The 16,479-nt window shown below is 34.2% G+C and overlaps 2 protein-coding genes across 2 annotated transcripts; one reads left to right on the top strand and one right to left on the bottom strand.

The window, feature by feature from the left end:
* The first annotated feature begins 1,689 nt into the window (after positions 1 to 1,689).
* Positions 1,690 to 5,328, top strand: LOC18587315 (electron carrier/iron ion-binding protein). The gene is made up of 5 exons (XM_007011030.3): positions 1,690 to 2,077; positions 2,521 to 2,582; positions 3,474 to 3,564; positions 4,170 to 4,266; positions 4,360 to 5,328. The coding sequence occupies exons 1-5, from the start codon at positions 1,869 to 1,871 to the stop codon at positions 5,068 to 5,070; spliced, it is 1,170 nt and encodes a 389-aa protein (XP_007011092.3). The 5' UTR covers positions 1,690 to 1,868; the 3' UTR covers positions 5,071 to 5,328.
* Positions 5,329 to 5,970: 642 nt separating this feature from the next.
* On the bottom strand, positions 5,971 to 8,059 carry LOC18587314 (protein TIC 20-I, chloroplastic-like). Its single transcript, XM_007011027.3, has 3 exons — positions 7,855 to 8,059; positions 7,034 to 7,224; positions 5,971 to 6,829 (listed from the first exon to the last, which is right to left on the bottom strand). The coding sequence occupies exons 2-3, from the start codon at positions 7,212 to 7,214 to the stop codon at positions 6,192 to 6,194; spliced, it is 819 nt and encodes a 272-aa protein (XP_007011089.3). The 5' UTR covers positions 7,215 to 7,224; positions 7,855 to 8,059; the 3' UTR covers positions 5,971 to 6,191.
* Between the last annotated feature and the right edge of the window lie 8,420 nt (positions 8,060 to 16,479).

The raw sequence follows: 16,479 nt of genomic DNA, 5'->3' as shown, positions 1-16,479 counted from the left end.
CTCTGGATAATTATAATTGTCTTGGAAAGCAGTCTATCTTTGGATTTAGGTAATCCATCCAGTCTGTCTAAAGATAGCTCTCCAATGTAGTTTCCTACTAAATTTCGAGCTTAATTGAAACAAGCATGCATCTTGTTCCATCTGAAGTTATTCAGTGACAGTGGAAATGAGGGTTAGTAGAGTCCCGTCTTGTTAAATTTTTAAAATTTCATAATATACTTTTTTAAAATAAAATTTTATAATTTTTACTTTTATATTAATTTTTTTATTTAGTGAAATGTCCCGCAACAACTAACCAACAATTAATTTTAATAGACTTAAGGATTAAAGTAAATCCTAATTATAATAGAATTATTCTCCCAAACTCCACTACTCCAAGACTCCACGACTAATCCACCTTTCATTTGTCCTCTCCACACCAAAAATCCTGATTCCACCATTAGTTATCCCTTTTATGGAAAAGGAATGAAGTCTCAAGTTGAATAAAGAGTGAAAAGACTCAAGCAAATTAATTAGTAAACAAAGGTGGTAACAGGTTCTAACTTTTCTCTTCACCATTAAGGAACCAAACAACCCCATGTGGAAGAATTGGTCTCTTTGTCCCACAGTGAAATTAATTTGCTCAAGGAATATTTTTTTGGGTTACATTGAGTGAAATAAATGTACATTAGAATTATCTTGATTATAAAGATATTCCATATCCATTTACAGTGACAAATTTAAAATTTTACATGAGAAGTGATTAAAATATAATTAATTATATATATATATATCAAATTTTATACAAATAATAATAAAACAAATTGACTAATTCCATCTTATGTAATTCACTTTTTCAGCTCCTTTTGCAGCTATGATTGTCATTCCCCCATTGCCTTTTTGCTTTACAGTTGGAGAGGAACTTTTTTGTTTCCCTTTTGGCATCAGCAGGATGCTTTGTTCAAAGTCTTTGAGGCCAGTGTTTCAATGATTGTCCAATCAGAATTACCGTCTAGGATCTATAATTATTTCAAAAAGTTCAATATACATACATTATTGGACCTTTTGAATAACAGTCAAGAAGATTTTATAAAAATTGAACATATCTATTACCTTTAAAAATAATAATAATAAAAATAAATTAAAAATTGAGAAATGAGCGGTAGTTGGCTTGCCGCTGTCCACTTATGCTATATTAACTTCTGCAATGCATAAGATAATTAAATAAAATCATACGTACATTCTTTAACCAAAGCTTTGCCCATGCATTTATCACCCAACTTGAGACAAGGTTACTGCTAAATGAAATTACAATAGTGATTGTACACTGCTCACTAGTAACTCAATAACAAATATATATATATATTTTTTTTACATAAATCATAATATATATATACATAATATTAAGTTCAATTTTTTATCGGTTTGGTCAAAAGATTTTTCTTCTGAGAACTGAATAAATTGATGGAATTGAACATTTTAAACCGAATAAATCAATCAAATCGAACTGTTTTACTCGAATTTTATTTGGATTAATCGGATTAGTTGGACATTTTTACTTACCCCTACAATTTGACTAGCAATGGATCATTGTTAGGATTTTTGGGCCAGCCCAGAAGTTTTTGAATGTTAAAACAATGAACCAAAATCCCCCAGAGGCCCAGCCCATATTTATAAAATTAAAAAGAAGCCCTAATTTCTTTTGCTCACCCTTTCTGTCTCCGTTTTGCGTGAATCAATTTCCTCCCGAATTCCCAAATTTCAAATCCCTGGCGCACTCCCCCCTTTCTCGTTCTCTAAAAATAATTTAACTCCACAGAAGTCACGTGCTAATCACATCCAATTCACCAAAGAAGAAGGGGGAGAAAAACGAAAGTCACGTGCGATATATGGCGGCCTCATCGCCAGCCGCGACGAAGAGCACAACCGATACAACCACGACGACTGCTACGACGGGTACAGCTGCTACTGCTGCTGCCGCGGCTGCGACACCTTCCCCTCCTTCGCTCCCTTTTCAACGTATGGACACGCCGCCTAAGACACAGCGTGGGCTTAATAAGCCTAAGTGTATTCAGTGTGGCAATGTTGCTCGATCCAGGTAGGATAGTTCTGCCCCTTCTCTCTATTTCCTTTTCTTTACTCTCTGGGTTTTTTGAATTTCATGTGTAGTTATGAGATTTTTTATTTATTGTTCTTTTTTTTTGGAAATTGGGTTTAGGTTTATTTGGTCAGCAATTTGGAAGTTAATTTTGTCATTTGGTTTTTGTTTGGTCAGAAGATGGTAACAGTAAAAGCAGGGAAATTTATCTTATAAGGAGCAAACAAGTTTATAATTTGGCACGTGTCTGCTTAATTATATATAAGGAACACATTAAGTTGGCATAATTACCTGAATGAACATCTGTTGATTAGTTAAATTTGTTTTAGGAATTATATAAGTTCAATGTGTTGTTTGAATTTTTTTGGTCTTTTGCTAGTTTAGTAAAGAGCTTGAAAAAATTTCCCATCAAAGGACTCTCATTACTTGGATTACCTGCGCAGGTGCCCGTATCGCTCATGCAAGAGTTGTTGCTCAAAAGCACAAAATCCATGCCATATTCACGGTATGCCAATTTTAACATATTGATCAATAAAACTAGACAAATGAGTTTACTTTAGTTATTGTGAAGTATGAGTCCTTTTGGTGACTGGATAATTTCCAAATTTGCTATTACTTATCGAAAGGTGGAAGTGGGATTTATAGGTCACTGGGTGATATGAAGTAAAAATCATGCTGGACATGGTTAGAATGGATATTTTCTTAAAGCAAATTGTAAAGATCTGGGATTCTTTTTCATAGTTGTCTACCTTGATTCACTTTCTTTTGGACACCTTGGAATTGAAGATTGTGAAAGGATCTGTAAAAAATTCTAGTTTTACAGCTCAGGGTAGCGACTTTCACTACTATTTGTTGCTTACTTCAGAAGATTAAATATTTTAATTTTGTTGGAAATGGTCATTAAATTCTATCAAAAGGCTAACGATGTGGCGAGCTTGGGTTTAAGTTTGTCTATAAAGTGTTCAGTTAAGGTGTTGGCTAAACAGGTTGTTGAAGGTGATATGGGAGAATTTTGATGTAGGAATTGTTTCCTATAAAACTGAAACTGCAAATATCATTTACAAGATAGAAGTTGTAAGCATTGAGATGTTTTGTTTCCTTATATCCTCAGCAAAACCTAAAACAACTTCTTACTGCCAAAGTAGAATCCATGGAAGGGTTCTTGCAGATTCTTTCCTTGGCAATGCTTGTTTTATGATTGGTAAAGTACTCATGTTTCTGGTTGAGATGTGAGTAGTGTAGTTTGAAGGAGGTACAGAAAGCATTCAGAAATTTAATAAATTGGGGGGAAAAGAAAGAATTTGTTCTTAATACTTGAGAGTAGATACGCATTCTTAGGAAATGAAGCACTGAACATCATAAATAACTCATCTCCTGATTTGTACTGTGATTGTAGTTTTAAAGTCTAATTCAGCTTATCCAGAGAAGACACCAACTTCAAGCACTCCTTCATCAGACCAGAAGTCAACTCAGGCTTCTTCTCAAGCGTAAGTTGCAAAAAACAGCTACTGTGCATCTAGCTTCTTTTGGGCATAAAAGTTAGGTGTGACTTTGTGTAGCTGTCAGAACTGAGAATGAGAAGCAGATTACTGTCTAGGCAACTTCACTTACTATGTGAAATAGCTCCGGAACTTTTTAGGGATGCATGTTATAGTTCTTGCTGGACATGTGTGGCTATGTCATGTTCATCAAATGGGCAGCCTTGGAAACATACATCTAATCTGATATTTTATATATTACTTTTCTATCATTACCAATACTGTTTCCAGAATTCTAAATTAGCATAGGTTCCCAAAGCCCACTAATAATTGATGATTTAAAGCCTCTTGGAAATATAATTGGCTCTAGAATTTTCCTTTTGTTTTTAACCTTTCAAGTCCTTTATGTTTTCTTTTCCTCTCCATAGTCAACTTGTTTTCCTAAAAATTTTATGGCCTTCTTACCATTTTGTTTTTCACTTTCTGAGTTGCTTAATTCATTAAATTTTTTGTCCATATAAGTTGTTCAACCCTAACTTTCTGAGCTTTAAAGTGATTTTTGATTTTGCCATTTGACATGTGGCTGTTTCCTTCCCTGTTGAATTTTTATTCAGGACTCCTTTAAGGGTTCCCTCATTTCGGCAACTTTCCAATGCTTTTGCACAATTTGACAATTTGCAGGTCCGCTCAAAGAAACACCTGACAATAAAGGTGCAGTATGGTTTATAGTAAACCAATAGTCTTTTTCAAGTTTGTTATATTACTGTATAATCCTGAACTTCACTAATCTTGTGACCTTGTCAGGATGCTGTAGCCTTAAATGAATGGAGGTTTTCCAAGTTGAAGGAATTCAAGGACAGAAATATTGAAGTAGAAAATGAAGCTTTTGACCGGTACATGCAGAATATTAGTTTACTTGAGGAAGTGTTTTCTACAAAATCTATTCACAAAGGGTCCAATGAGGATGAAGGGTCTGAGCCGAAGCCCTCTTCTCTGGAAGATGAGACTTGGATGATGACTTCAGGTCTGAAGTTGACACTAAGATCAGACCCAGTGAGAACTGATGACTCTAGAAAAAGGATACAACAAATTGTTGATCAGGGAATAAAAAAGCTTCAGAAATGTGAAGCAGATGATGGTGCTAAGGACCCAGATGACCAAAATAAACATGGTAGTAGGTTGAACAAGGTAAAAACCTTGTGGGTTGAGAGAGCTTCCATTTTAAGTGACTTTGTTGACAAGTTAAACAAAGCTCGAAGTGAAGAGGATCTAAAATCTTGTTTGGACATGAAAGCACGGCTTTATAATCAAAGCATTGAAGAAGCAGACAGAAATGTAGCAGAAACTAAACATCCTGAAGCATTGAACAAGCAGGGTGCAGAGAATGACGTAACTCCCAGAAGAGTAGCAGATTATCTGTTGCCGAAATTGTTTACACCAATTGAGATTGATCAAGAAACTATCAACAAAGTTGATGTACATTTCTCTTCCCTAGAGCAGATTGAAGATTTATAAGTTTAAGCAGGATTATTCACTCAGGGACAGACTAGATTCCAGGTTAACCCATTGAGCTATGATTAATGTTGATGGTTAGAATTTTTTTTCACCCCTTTTTGGCAGAGTAGCAGTGGCTGAAATTTATTGTTGTAATGTTGCCCCACTTAATGTGCTTTAGCAGCTTAGTGTAGAAATTAGTGTTGTTGATATTGCAGTTACTCTTGGCGTGATAAATTTGAATGTAACATAGAAATTAGTTACCTGCATTCTTCAGCATTTTTGTGCCTATTTTTGTACTCTCATCGCATTGTTATTCTGGAGGGCTAGAGACTTTTCTCGTTTCTGCTGCTTAAAATTGCTTAAATGGTCATTGCTGGTTTGCAGGAGATTCAATTGACAGTTTTTTTAGAAACAGGGCCTAAACAGAATTAAATACATTTCAAGTTCTTGAAAGCAAAATCCTAGTTAACCACTGAATAATTGTAGTTATTTTAGTTTTGTGGTTGCTTCATCTGGTCAAATAATGCCATTGAAATCCCACAACCACCTTGCTTAGAACTGGTGCTAAGAAATACAAGATTGGCCTGGATCATGTTCTTAATACGGTTTGATTTCACTCCATTGAGTTACAAGGAATCAACAGATTTCTTAAATTTTACTTGATGCTTAAGTAAAGTGGATTGCAGTTGCCCTTAACCGGTTAGAATATAGTTAATTTTCAAATCAATTCTTCCAGAAAACTTGGACAAACAAATGACATGCCAACTCGTTTTGCAAAAGTGAAAATGCGAATTACAGTGTCTGAAGGCAAGGGCAAGAAGATGTTAGGTTGCATGCAAGGAGAACAATGAACATGCTGTTGAGAGTCAACATTGCAGCCTATTTAAATCCATTACTGACCATTCTGAGTGATGTCTGTAGGAACAAGATAACACTCATTTTCAACAGGATAGAAACAACAGAGAACACCGGGGTAGCAGGGCCGGACATAGACTCTGCTCTGGAACAGAACTAATAAATCTTGTACAAAAAAAGTTCAACAAGCCTTCAACATAAGAAATCCGTCTTTCCACTCAAAAAGTTTCCCGTACAAAAGAACCAACAAAAATTGAACACAACTTTTTCACTACATTCTACCCTTAGTCATATGGAATCTGGATGTATGCAGCATCACAAACAAAAGGAATGTCAGAATACATGCCAGCAAGAGCACACCGTATGCACTCTAAAACAGTAAATAGGTAGGCAAATGCCACAGCTGTCCAAAAGTGCATCCCCAGCTTACCCCAGTAGACTGCGAGCGGCATCCACCGACTAACAGTCCCTATCACCTGTAGGGCAATTTCCAATAGCATTCCCATCACCACATGAAATCTGAAAAAGTGAGGCCATTCCTTTCTTCTTACAATTCCAAGATATGCAACAAAGAAATATGCCATCAAGAACCAGCTTGGCAACCTCCCAATGGCTCCAAGGAATGGATAGGTCAAAAACTCAAAGTCTTCCAAGAAGGGGTGTAAGTGATATGCTGTCTCTGCATACATCCATGTTTCATGGAGAGGCATTAAATAAGGGAGACATGCCAAACTCCTCCACCACCATTTAGGCTTCTTAGTCATTGTTGGATAGCGGAAACTGTATGGTACATCCTTTGATGCACGAGGCACCAAAGTAGAGCTCCTACGTGTAGGTAATGAGGGCACTGTCTGAGATAAACCACCTAAATCCCCACATAACAGTGGGGTTGATGCAGCAGAAAGATGCAAGGGAGGCAAACCTACAGAATATAAGATTATAAATTAGAGAAATAAGAAAACTATTAAGGTATTTCAGAAGCAAAGAGAAAAACTAGAATGACCAAATATATGCTGAGGCTTGTAGGAAAACCTAGTTTGGTTTTGTCATAAGCCTAATTCAGAACATTCTACATATCATATGCATTCCAAATGATGCCTCTTAGCAGAAAGGCATATTTATATACCTTTAACTATCCAGGACTTTGAATCCTGATCTAGCATCCACGAACTCCTGATTCTTAACAATGCATCTGTTGTAGGCAAACGAGAAATTGATGCAAAAACCGAGCTACATGGCATGGGCTTAGATAACCTTGAACTCATTGAAGCACATCCAGAAGGCATGGTACATCCATGTGGAATCATGGCCAGCTACCTTTAAGAATAATGTAGGGAAATTGATTAACAATTGGCAGAGTGAAAAACACTAATAACAAATCATCACATAAACCAAGCAAATTCTGTCATTAATATGTCTCCATTACAGAAATACAATCACATCAGGACCAGAATGGGGGAAACACAGCCTTTGCCAAAGGATATCACTACAAATTGTGTTGTTTTAAGCTACACAATGGGAACTAGCTCTCTTCCACCCCATCCATCTCAAGACCTGAACAAATGGAACAAAGATAACTTTGGTATATGGGCAAGTTCATCTCTTTCGGGTTCAAATCAAAATCTAATCAATACCACCAAAGACCATTGATTAGATTTTCGAAGCATACACTAGAAATTATTCAAAAGGCGATCATCAACAAAATATTCCAACATAAATTACATCAACACCATAAGAAACATTCAGTTTAAAGGAATTGTCATAACCCACTAAATAGTAACTAATCATATGCAAGTAAAAATCATACATTTTCCCATTCACCAAAATTTAAAATTTTAATTTCTAATTACTCAAAAATATCATTTTTATTTTACCCAAAATGCTCAATTTTCTTTTTCGAATGTAAAAAACAAGTAATGAAAGTAACAATGAGACATAAAAACAAACCAGACTGTAATGTTTTAGCGGGTGATTTTCCGGCGGCAAGTCAATCCCACGAGGAGGAAGGGCGCCAGTGAGATCCACCGTCGTTGCGCAGGGCCTTCCTCCACTGGATTGTCTACCGAATGAAACTCAGTCGTTTGAGGGGATAAAAGAGGAAGAGAAAATGGGGGGATTCGGGTTTTTAAAGGGTTTTGCTGCCGGCTTGGATGCAGAGGAAAATGGCATTATCTTGGAGGATTTATTACAATTTCATTCGCAATCTTTATCTTAATTATATTTGGACCCCATATGGTTTTCTAATTAACAATACTAGCTTTTAAAGCTTAATCATTTGTGATGCTTATTAGTGAGAAAAAAAATAACAAAAAAAAAGAAAAGAAAAACTTTGGATCACATTTATTAAATATAAATTGATTATGCCTAGACCATTACAATTATTTTCCAAAAATATGGAACCATTTATTAATTTATCTTAGAATCTTTTCCTAGTCTCGATTATATCTTGAGAGCATTGTTTTCTTTAAGAATGTGATCCATATATACCTTTTATTATATTCAAATAAGTTCTTAAAATATAATTACCAAAAATAAAATATTAAATAATTCTTGAATTATCTTAATTTTTTAAAAAAGGCTTTATTTATTTATTATATATAAATAAGTCATGATTCTATGATTATTATCCATATAAATTTTTATATTGATAGAAAAATGTCACATAACATGCATAATCTTAATTATCATTAGACTAATGATCGACACCCGTGGTAGATGACGAGATTTTGTTGATCTATCAAAATTGATAAATCTTGGGAAATTGTATTATAGCCATGAATGGCATCAACACATCAATAGTATCTAATCATTGATACTTATCAACTCGAAAGAAAAATATTTATTAATTTTGAGATTCTTTGATTTAATTTCCTTTCGAATTATTTTAACAAAAAATATCAATCGAACGAAATCTTAATTTCTTACAAAAATGTTATCTGGATTTATAGGGATGACATCGGTGCATGCCGGTGCATTTGAAACCTTCCGAGTCATTACAAACAGAAGGTGGCCATGGGAGACTGAGTTTGTAGAAGGCAAAGTCACGCCTATGCTGAGCTGACACAGACACTAGCAAGCTCACTGTGGCCAAGCCTGCAGCAACCACTAAATTGCCTGTCAATTTGTCATGCATTGTTACAGCCAAGGAAAAGATATGCTAATGGGTAAGCTTTATTGCCAAGACTAGTGAAGTTCTTTACATTAGTTCCATCTATGCATTTGTTTTCTTTTTAACAACTTTGAATCATTCTCAAGCAGATGCAATAGCTCATCAACCTGTAAAACCCCGCTTAATTGTTACAGCAATGGAAGCCTAACCAGTGGGATTGCCGCACTAGGACTAATTGCTGCATCCACAATAACTTTTACTGATCCCTTAGTTGTTTCCAGGTTAACCTCATCTGTCCTCCACTTTCACTTCAATTTCCAGGTAGGTTCTCTGGCAATGTCTGGTGTGTCTGTAGCTGATATGTTTATGGCATTGTGGTGGGTTGTGCTCCTTCTCCAATAAATTGCAGCTATCTGTTTCGATATATTGATTAGCCTGCACCATTTCTCTTATGAGATTTCTTGTGTGAGGGCATCTAGGGACGGATGGTTTACAATCGAAATATGGATCATGTAGGTGGCCATTGGAGACTGAGTTTGTACAAGGCAAAGTTAGGCTGACCTGATGCTAGAAAGCTCACTGTGGCTAAGACAGCAGCTACCAGTAAGTGCCTTTGCATCGTTAAGCTTTGCCAGGACTTCCCAATTTTTACAAATCATAAATGATCCCATATTTCGATTGCATTTCATATTATTTTTACACTATTAAATTTTATTTTTACAAATTCAAACAATTTTTTGCTCTGTTAAATTTGAATTCTTTATAAATTATAAATGATTGTGTGATTCGTGATTTGTAAAAAAAGAGAAAAAGTATGGATCTATTTACAATATGTAAGAATAATTAATCTCCTGTCCGAATTCAAAATATTAAAATTCTTCCATAAATAGTGTAATATATGAAAAGGAGGATTGTATGAAGCGATTACTCCATGTTAACCTAAATTCATTCAAATTCATATTTATGAAAGAACTTTCAGACAAAATCTGACGTGTTTAAGATTATGATTACGTGTTTTTCTAATGTGCAATAATGTTCATATAATTTTTTAAAAATATATATCTCATACAACAAGTTCATGTTTCTTATGCTGTTGTGCGTTGTGTTCCTGGAGGGTTGATTGTTGTATGAGGGGGGAGGGGTGGTTTTGGGCATTGAAAGCTAAGGCGTCAGGGCAGGGCGTTAGGCTGCTATGGAGTTTGTGGCTGGATGGTGACTATGCCTTTCTTCCTCCTAGCTCAATGGAGGGGATGGTAGCAGAGGCGGATCGAAGAATTTTTTTGAATGGTGTCATGATATTTATAAATTGTTTTTTTTATATGACATTTATTGGGAGAGTATTTAGACAAAATTCAACACAATTTTACTCAAAAGAATATTATTGAGTATTATCATTATTAGAATTTTGTTATTGTTGTTCAGGGTTCGAGTCTTTTGAGACAATTTTTTTTTCTTTTAAAATATCTTTCCATGACTTATTTATCTAAAATTATAAAACTGACTAAAAATTATTATTCATTAGTATAAATTAAATTATTAAAATTAGATAAAATATAATTTTGCGTAGTAAATTATCAAGTTTAGTAATTAACAATACGACAATTTTCTATTCATTGATCAAAACTAAATATCAACATCCACAAAACAATATAAAGTTAAATACAAAAATCAAATAATCATGTAACGACCGCTCTTCGACCGTTACCGACGTTCGAGACTTGCGAGAGAATCCGCCAAATCTCGAACAAGCCTTCACAGATATCAATTATCAAACTATCACACATGTATTGGAAAATCTCATAATCATCACAATTTTTATTAATAGCAATTATTCTCTATACACTGTATTTCATTGTCATATAAATATCTACATTGTACACAAGAATTTGCGTTAAAACCATTATACTATAGCTGATCCGAACTCTAATAGCGGAGCAACTCGGAATAGGTTGTTAGGAGATGTCTTACCTACATCTCAATGAATCATAATGTCGACGAATAACTCGCTAGCTAATCACTATCTGTAAAAGAGAAATAAGGGGGTGAGTCTCACAGACTCAGTGATCATTGGCTTCATGAGCAAGGCGTGTAACACCACGTACCTTCATATAATGGTCAACGTAACGGTTCCGGTAAGATGAAGGACCAATTGATGCGAATTTATGTGCTAAAGAGCAATAAAAAGTGAAAGAAACGTTCAAGAGTAAAATATTTCGCACACTCGAAAATAATAATTAAATAATAATATCTTCGTCGGGGATGAATTAGCAAGCTAAAAGATGATTTGGAAGTGAATCGGGACATAATAAGACGTTTCGGGACCAGAGGAGACACGTGAAAATTTTTGAAATAAAATAATATTAAAATATTGATATTTTATCATATGTTGGAATTAGTCATTAAGAGGGATCATATGGTCAATCCAAGTGGGAGAGAAGAAGTACGAACGAATTTTAGAGAGAAATGACGTAAGTGAGACCCGCGTGTTTTTATTAAATCGAGTTAGCACGGGTAAGTAAATATTTAAATATTATGATGATACCGCGTTGAAGTACAACTTCAATATTTTGATTGTATACGTGTAAAGGAAAAAAAAATAGAAGGAAATTGAAATTTAAAATGTGTTGGATGGATCAAATTGTAAAATATGAAAGTTTGAGGGGTTATACGGTAAATAGAAAAATGTTGAAGATTTATATGTAAATTTTAATATTTGGAGGAAATAAAATAAACAAATAATAAAAAAAATAGAAAGAGTTGGGAGGTGGCGGATGGGAATGAAGAAAAGTAAAGTAAGAAGTAAAATCAGATAAAGATGAGAAAAGAAAAGACAAATAAAAAAAATGGTAAAAAAAAAATCAGGCAGCCGCCCATGTGGAAGTGAAAAAGTTGAAATATATTTTTTTTAAGTTGTGTCATGTCTGTCGTAACTTGCGAGTTCGAGAACCCGATAGCTAAACGCGGGGAAAAAACACTAAGGAGTCTCCACCAATCTTTGTTCTAGGTGTGATTAGGGTTTTTATTGACTCGATTCTAATCGACGAAGTCTTAAATTGATTTTAAGTCCATCGAGAGAATTTTAAACTGGTCTACGTCTTTTTAGAACAAGGTTTAGGAGTGCAGTTATGCTCGGGAAAGGATTAGCACCCTCGGGACGCCCGTTCCTTGAACAGTACGATTTGGTTTTAGATTATCCTATTAAGGCCTTAATCTTTAAATTTATCATGTTTTCGTAGTTATTATTCATTTATTTCATCCTTTATTAAGATATTTTATTTGACCTTAAGATATGGTAAGATCATGAGGTATTATGAAATGCATGGCATGAAATTCAAATAATGTCGGACAAATAACCTTTTATTAAAGACATTCTCACGGATCCGCCCATTATACTGGTGAAATCTAGGGATATTCTCTCACTTAGAGAATTATTTGAGAAATTCGCCTTCGCAAATTTGACGAATAAATCCCATCATCGAGATTATCCTACGCTATTTTAGAAAAAAAATATTTTCATGAATGTAAACTTATTACGAGCAAAAACTTTTTTATTAAAGATGTTTCTTGCGCCCTCTCATTGTACTAGTGGGACCCGATGACATCTTTTCACTTAAGGAACTTTTCGAGAGAAACTCACATTCGCAATATTTTCAGAAAATCCCATCATCGGAACTTATACTCGTAAACAAGAATATCTATATGCCATGACATGCATGATGTGATAGAAATATATGCTATGCTTGTGAAGTTCATTATTAGGTTTTTTTTTTTTAAGTTCTCCTATGTCTTCCTTGCTATTTCTTATGGACTCTTTTTTTTTATATCTCCCTTTATAGTTATGCATGTTATAAATTATCTATGTTTCTATGCTAGTTAAGTGAACATTTTTACTATGTAAATAATCTTTTCACTCAAAATCTATAGCAAGATATCTTATTTCATAATTATATATATATATTTTTAATTCCATTTTTCTGTTTTTATTATCTATCTTATTCCCTTTACATAACACTTATTAATTTATTTAAACATATTTTATACTACTAGATATTTAAATTTTATATTTTACACCTATTTATTGTTTTGAATTTTCCATCATTGACTATTTTAGTTATTTATCTATTTATTTATTGTCATGAGTATTACCATTTTTACAATTTTCGTTCTTATCTTTGGACGACTTAAATATATGTCATCTATGCCATATTTGTATTTATATTTCGTTTGACTAATTTATTGCATAGTAATTTTTATTTATTTCAAATTAAAAGAATCTCGAAACCTCAAAATCAGAACCCTCCCATCATACTGGTGGGGCCCTAATTTGGATTCTGAACCTAGGGAAAAGTAGCTCGAGATTGCAACTTCTCGCGTCCCGATCGATCATCCCATCATCAGTATTAATTATTTATTATTCCTATGGTTAATAGTATGGTACTTTAAGGCTCAATTTATGTACTATCATAACTATTAATATTGACCTAAACCAAGGTTTTATTGTTGTGACTAATATTTTCTCCGCCACACTATTTTATCTCTTGATACAAATATTATCTTTTGTATCCATTTCTCCTATATTATACTTTATTGTTTTTTATTTTGCTTATTTGTTTACTTAATTTCTATTAATTGCTTACTTATTCCTATGTCTTTTCTTTCTCTTTCTTTCCTTTTTATCTTGTTCTTCTTATTCATTTTTTTTAAACCAGACTAAACCTATTACTACATTTTTCCCACTATTTATTTATTTATTTTATATATTTGTAAACATGTATATTCTTCTAAATCCCAATTCTTTTTTATGACTAAAAAAGATTATTTAAAACATTTTTTTACTATCTTTTACTATTAACATAATTATTTCACATTTTTCTGTTAATTTTAATCTTCTAAAATATTATTAAAAAGATTTTAAATATTATGCCCAAACCATTTAAATTTATTTGATATAGTTAAATAATAGAGCTTAATCAAAAAAAGTGGGCTAGCCCCGAAACAACCAATCCATCACAGATCCATGCAAAAATAAAGTTTTTTTTTACCTAATCGGGCTTAGTTAGCCCAAACTACTGCCGAACCCTGGCCTGCCTTGGAATAGAATAGTTTGGAGCTTGGTGTGGCAGCTTCCAAGCAACAAAATCGGCGTCATTTGGCAATTGAAAGGAGGCCTTGGTAGATCAAAACGGTGTCGTTTTATAACCCTTTAAACCCTTGAACCTTCCTTTCTCTTCTTCACTTTTCTCTCTTTTTTTACTCACTTCATCTCTCAAGTCGTCGGACTCTCTTTCCCTTCTTTCTAATCTCCCAACAAAATGATACCTTTCCTCTCCCTATTTGCACCGTCGACTGGATCTTCTCTCTCCCCCTCTCCTTTATTGTCGATTCGACTCTCCCTTTTCTCTCTTACTCATACGCCGAACCTTTCTCTCTCTACCAAACAGTGACACCCTCTTTAAAGCTCTCTATTCCTAAACAACGGTACCCTTAAATTGAGCCTCCGCTTTTGTCACCGATTGTTCCTAAAAGAGACACTTCTCCCTCTTTTAAACCGCCAGCTACCCGAGCCAAAAAATCCCTCCCAAAAATCAAAATCTACCCCTAAAAAAGCAAATTAAAAAAAACTTCAAAACAAACCTTATTTGCTTATCTCATTTTTCATTGTCTATTTTTGACTTATTTTTTTTATTTTTTTCTAGTTGTGGTGTTTCTTTCTTTTGGCTATTGTGGTTCTGTTGCTTGCTAGAAGTTAGGGTTTTTTTTTTTTTGTTGTCGTTCTCTCTGTTTTTTTTTTTTTTGTTTCCCCCCTTGATTTTTAGAAAAAAGGTAGCTTTATAGCTGCCCTTTCGGCACCTTAACGAGGAATCTACTAGACGCGAATTTTTCACATCTGGCAAGACACCATCATTCCTGGCAGGGTGCAAAACGAAACCTGCCATATTGCCCCATCTGGTCTTTTTTTCTTTAATTTTTTTTCTCTTTTTTTTTCATTTTTCATTTTCATTTTTTTCACTTTTCAGAAGGTTCTTAAGTGTAGTTAGTCCTGATCTTAATTTATTAGTGTTAACCTTGTTTGATCCATTTTAGCTCAGCTTTAATCACATTGGGCCTGTTTTTAGTAGTTGGTTCAAACTTTGGGCCTGACTGTAAGTCCACTACTCCTTAATTGGACCTAATTGGACACTAATACAATGCTTGAAGTGCTCAAAACCCTGATCTTTGGACTTAACTTAAATAATAATAAGATGAACAATAAAAATAGAATATAAAAAATAAGGGTCTCTACATTACGAAAAGTAAACAAATAAAAAGAGAAACTAAATAACTAGTGTCTATAATCATGTGAAGGGTGTAGGCGCCAACCAAAGTGAAAAAGAAGAAGAAGAAGAAATGATGGGGGTAGCCGACCAATGAAACAAGAAAGGAAAAAAAAAAGGAGACACTACAAACAAGTCATGTTGACTTCCTCCCCCCAAAATTTGTAATCACATTATTATACAATTTTAATTGTCTTTTCTATTTCTTACCATCAGCTTTAATGGAGACATAAGGGAGCCAAATATATTTTTTAAGTTATGGAGGTAGGGGGTCGGCCAAATGGTGAATGAAAGAGAAAAAAAAAAGAAAGGGGGAGACATTGACAATTTAACTTGTCATGTCCGCCCCCCCACAAGTAACACCATTTAAAATTTTTATTTTCTCTTTGCTCTGTTGACAACCGTTTGTGAATATGAACAAGGGGAGAAAGAAACAGCTGATGAAAGAGAAAGAAAGAGCTAGTGCTACCGGTGGGTAAGAGAAAAAGAAAGGATGGGTGTTACCGGTTTGTGAGAGAAAAAAATAAGGAAGTGCAGCTAGTTTTGAGAGGAAAGAAGTCGACTCATGAAGGAGTCGGTTGGAACATGCAAGAGAGAATAGAAAGAAAAGAAAGAAGAGAGAAAGTGCAGTGTTTTTGGGGTGACTGGTGGTGAGAGAGAAAGGAGAAAAATATGGCCGACGTTGAGAGTGAAGGACGAAGGATGGTGGCTGCAAATATGGTGAGAAAGAGATCGGGTGAAGAGAAAGAAATAAAAGCATAAAGGGTGAAAGAAAGAGAAAAAATAAATAAATAAAAGAAACATGAGAAATAGGCCTTAGTAAGAGTCAAGGGCCGACCATTTGAGGAAGGAAAAAAAAGATAGAGGTCTTGGAAAGTTAGAAACTTGAGGAGAAGAAGGAAAAAGGAAAGAAAGGAAACCTTGAAACATTTTACCAGAAAACAAGAAAAAGAGAGAAAAACAAGGAAGAAAAGAAAATGCAAAGGTAAAGGAAGTGAGCTGTGTGAGAGTGTCGAACGAAATAATTAACAATTGACAAGTAAAAATAGCGACGTAATATCCCGCTATTGTGAGGTGAGTAGGAGGTGTCAATTTTAAAATTTTTGTATTTATATATATATATATATATATATGTATATGCATGATTTA

This window comes from Theobroma cacao, chromosome 10 (assembly GCF_053813885.1).
Source record: "Theobroma cacao isolate CCN51 chromosome 10, ASM5381388v1, whole genome shotgun sequence".
Classification (NCBI taxonomy): Eukaryota; Viridiplantae; Streptophyta; class Magnoliopsida; order Malvales; family Malvaceae; genus Theobroma; species Theobroma cacao.
The sequence above is the reverse complement of the archived record's forward strand: the minus strand, read 5'-3'. Positions and strand labels throughout refer to the sequence as shown.

Bases quoted from the DNA above. Each gene is read 5' to 3' on its own strand.
- LOC18587314 (XM_007011027.3), bottom strand. From the start codon at position 7,214: ATGATTCCACATGGATGTACCATGCCTTCTGGATGTGCTTCAATGAGT. The intron at 6,830-7,033 runs GTATATAAATAT...TATATTCTGTAG, and splicing joins AAAGTCCTGGATAGTTAAAG to GTTTGCCTCCCTTGCATCTT.
- LOC18587315 (XM_007011030.3), top strand. From the start codon at position 1,869: ATGGCGGCCTCATCGCCAGCCGCGACGAAGAGCACAACCGATACAACC. The intron at 2,078-2,520 runs GTAGGATAGTTC...TTACCTGCGCAG, and splicing joins GGCAATGTTGCTCGATCCAG to GTGCCCGTATCGCTCATGCA. The intron at 3,565-4,169 runs GTAAGTTGCAAA...ATTTTTATTCAG, and splicing joins ACTCAGGCTTCTTCTCAAGC to GACTCCTTTAAGGGTTCCCT.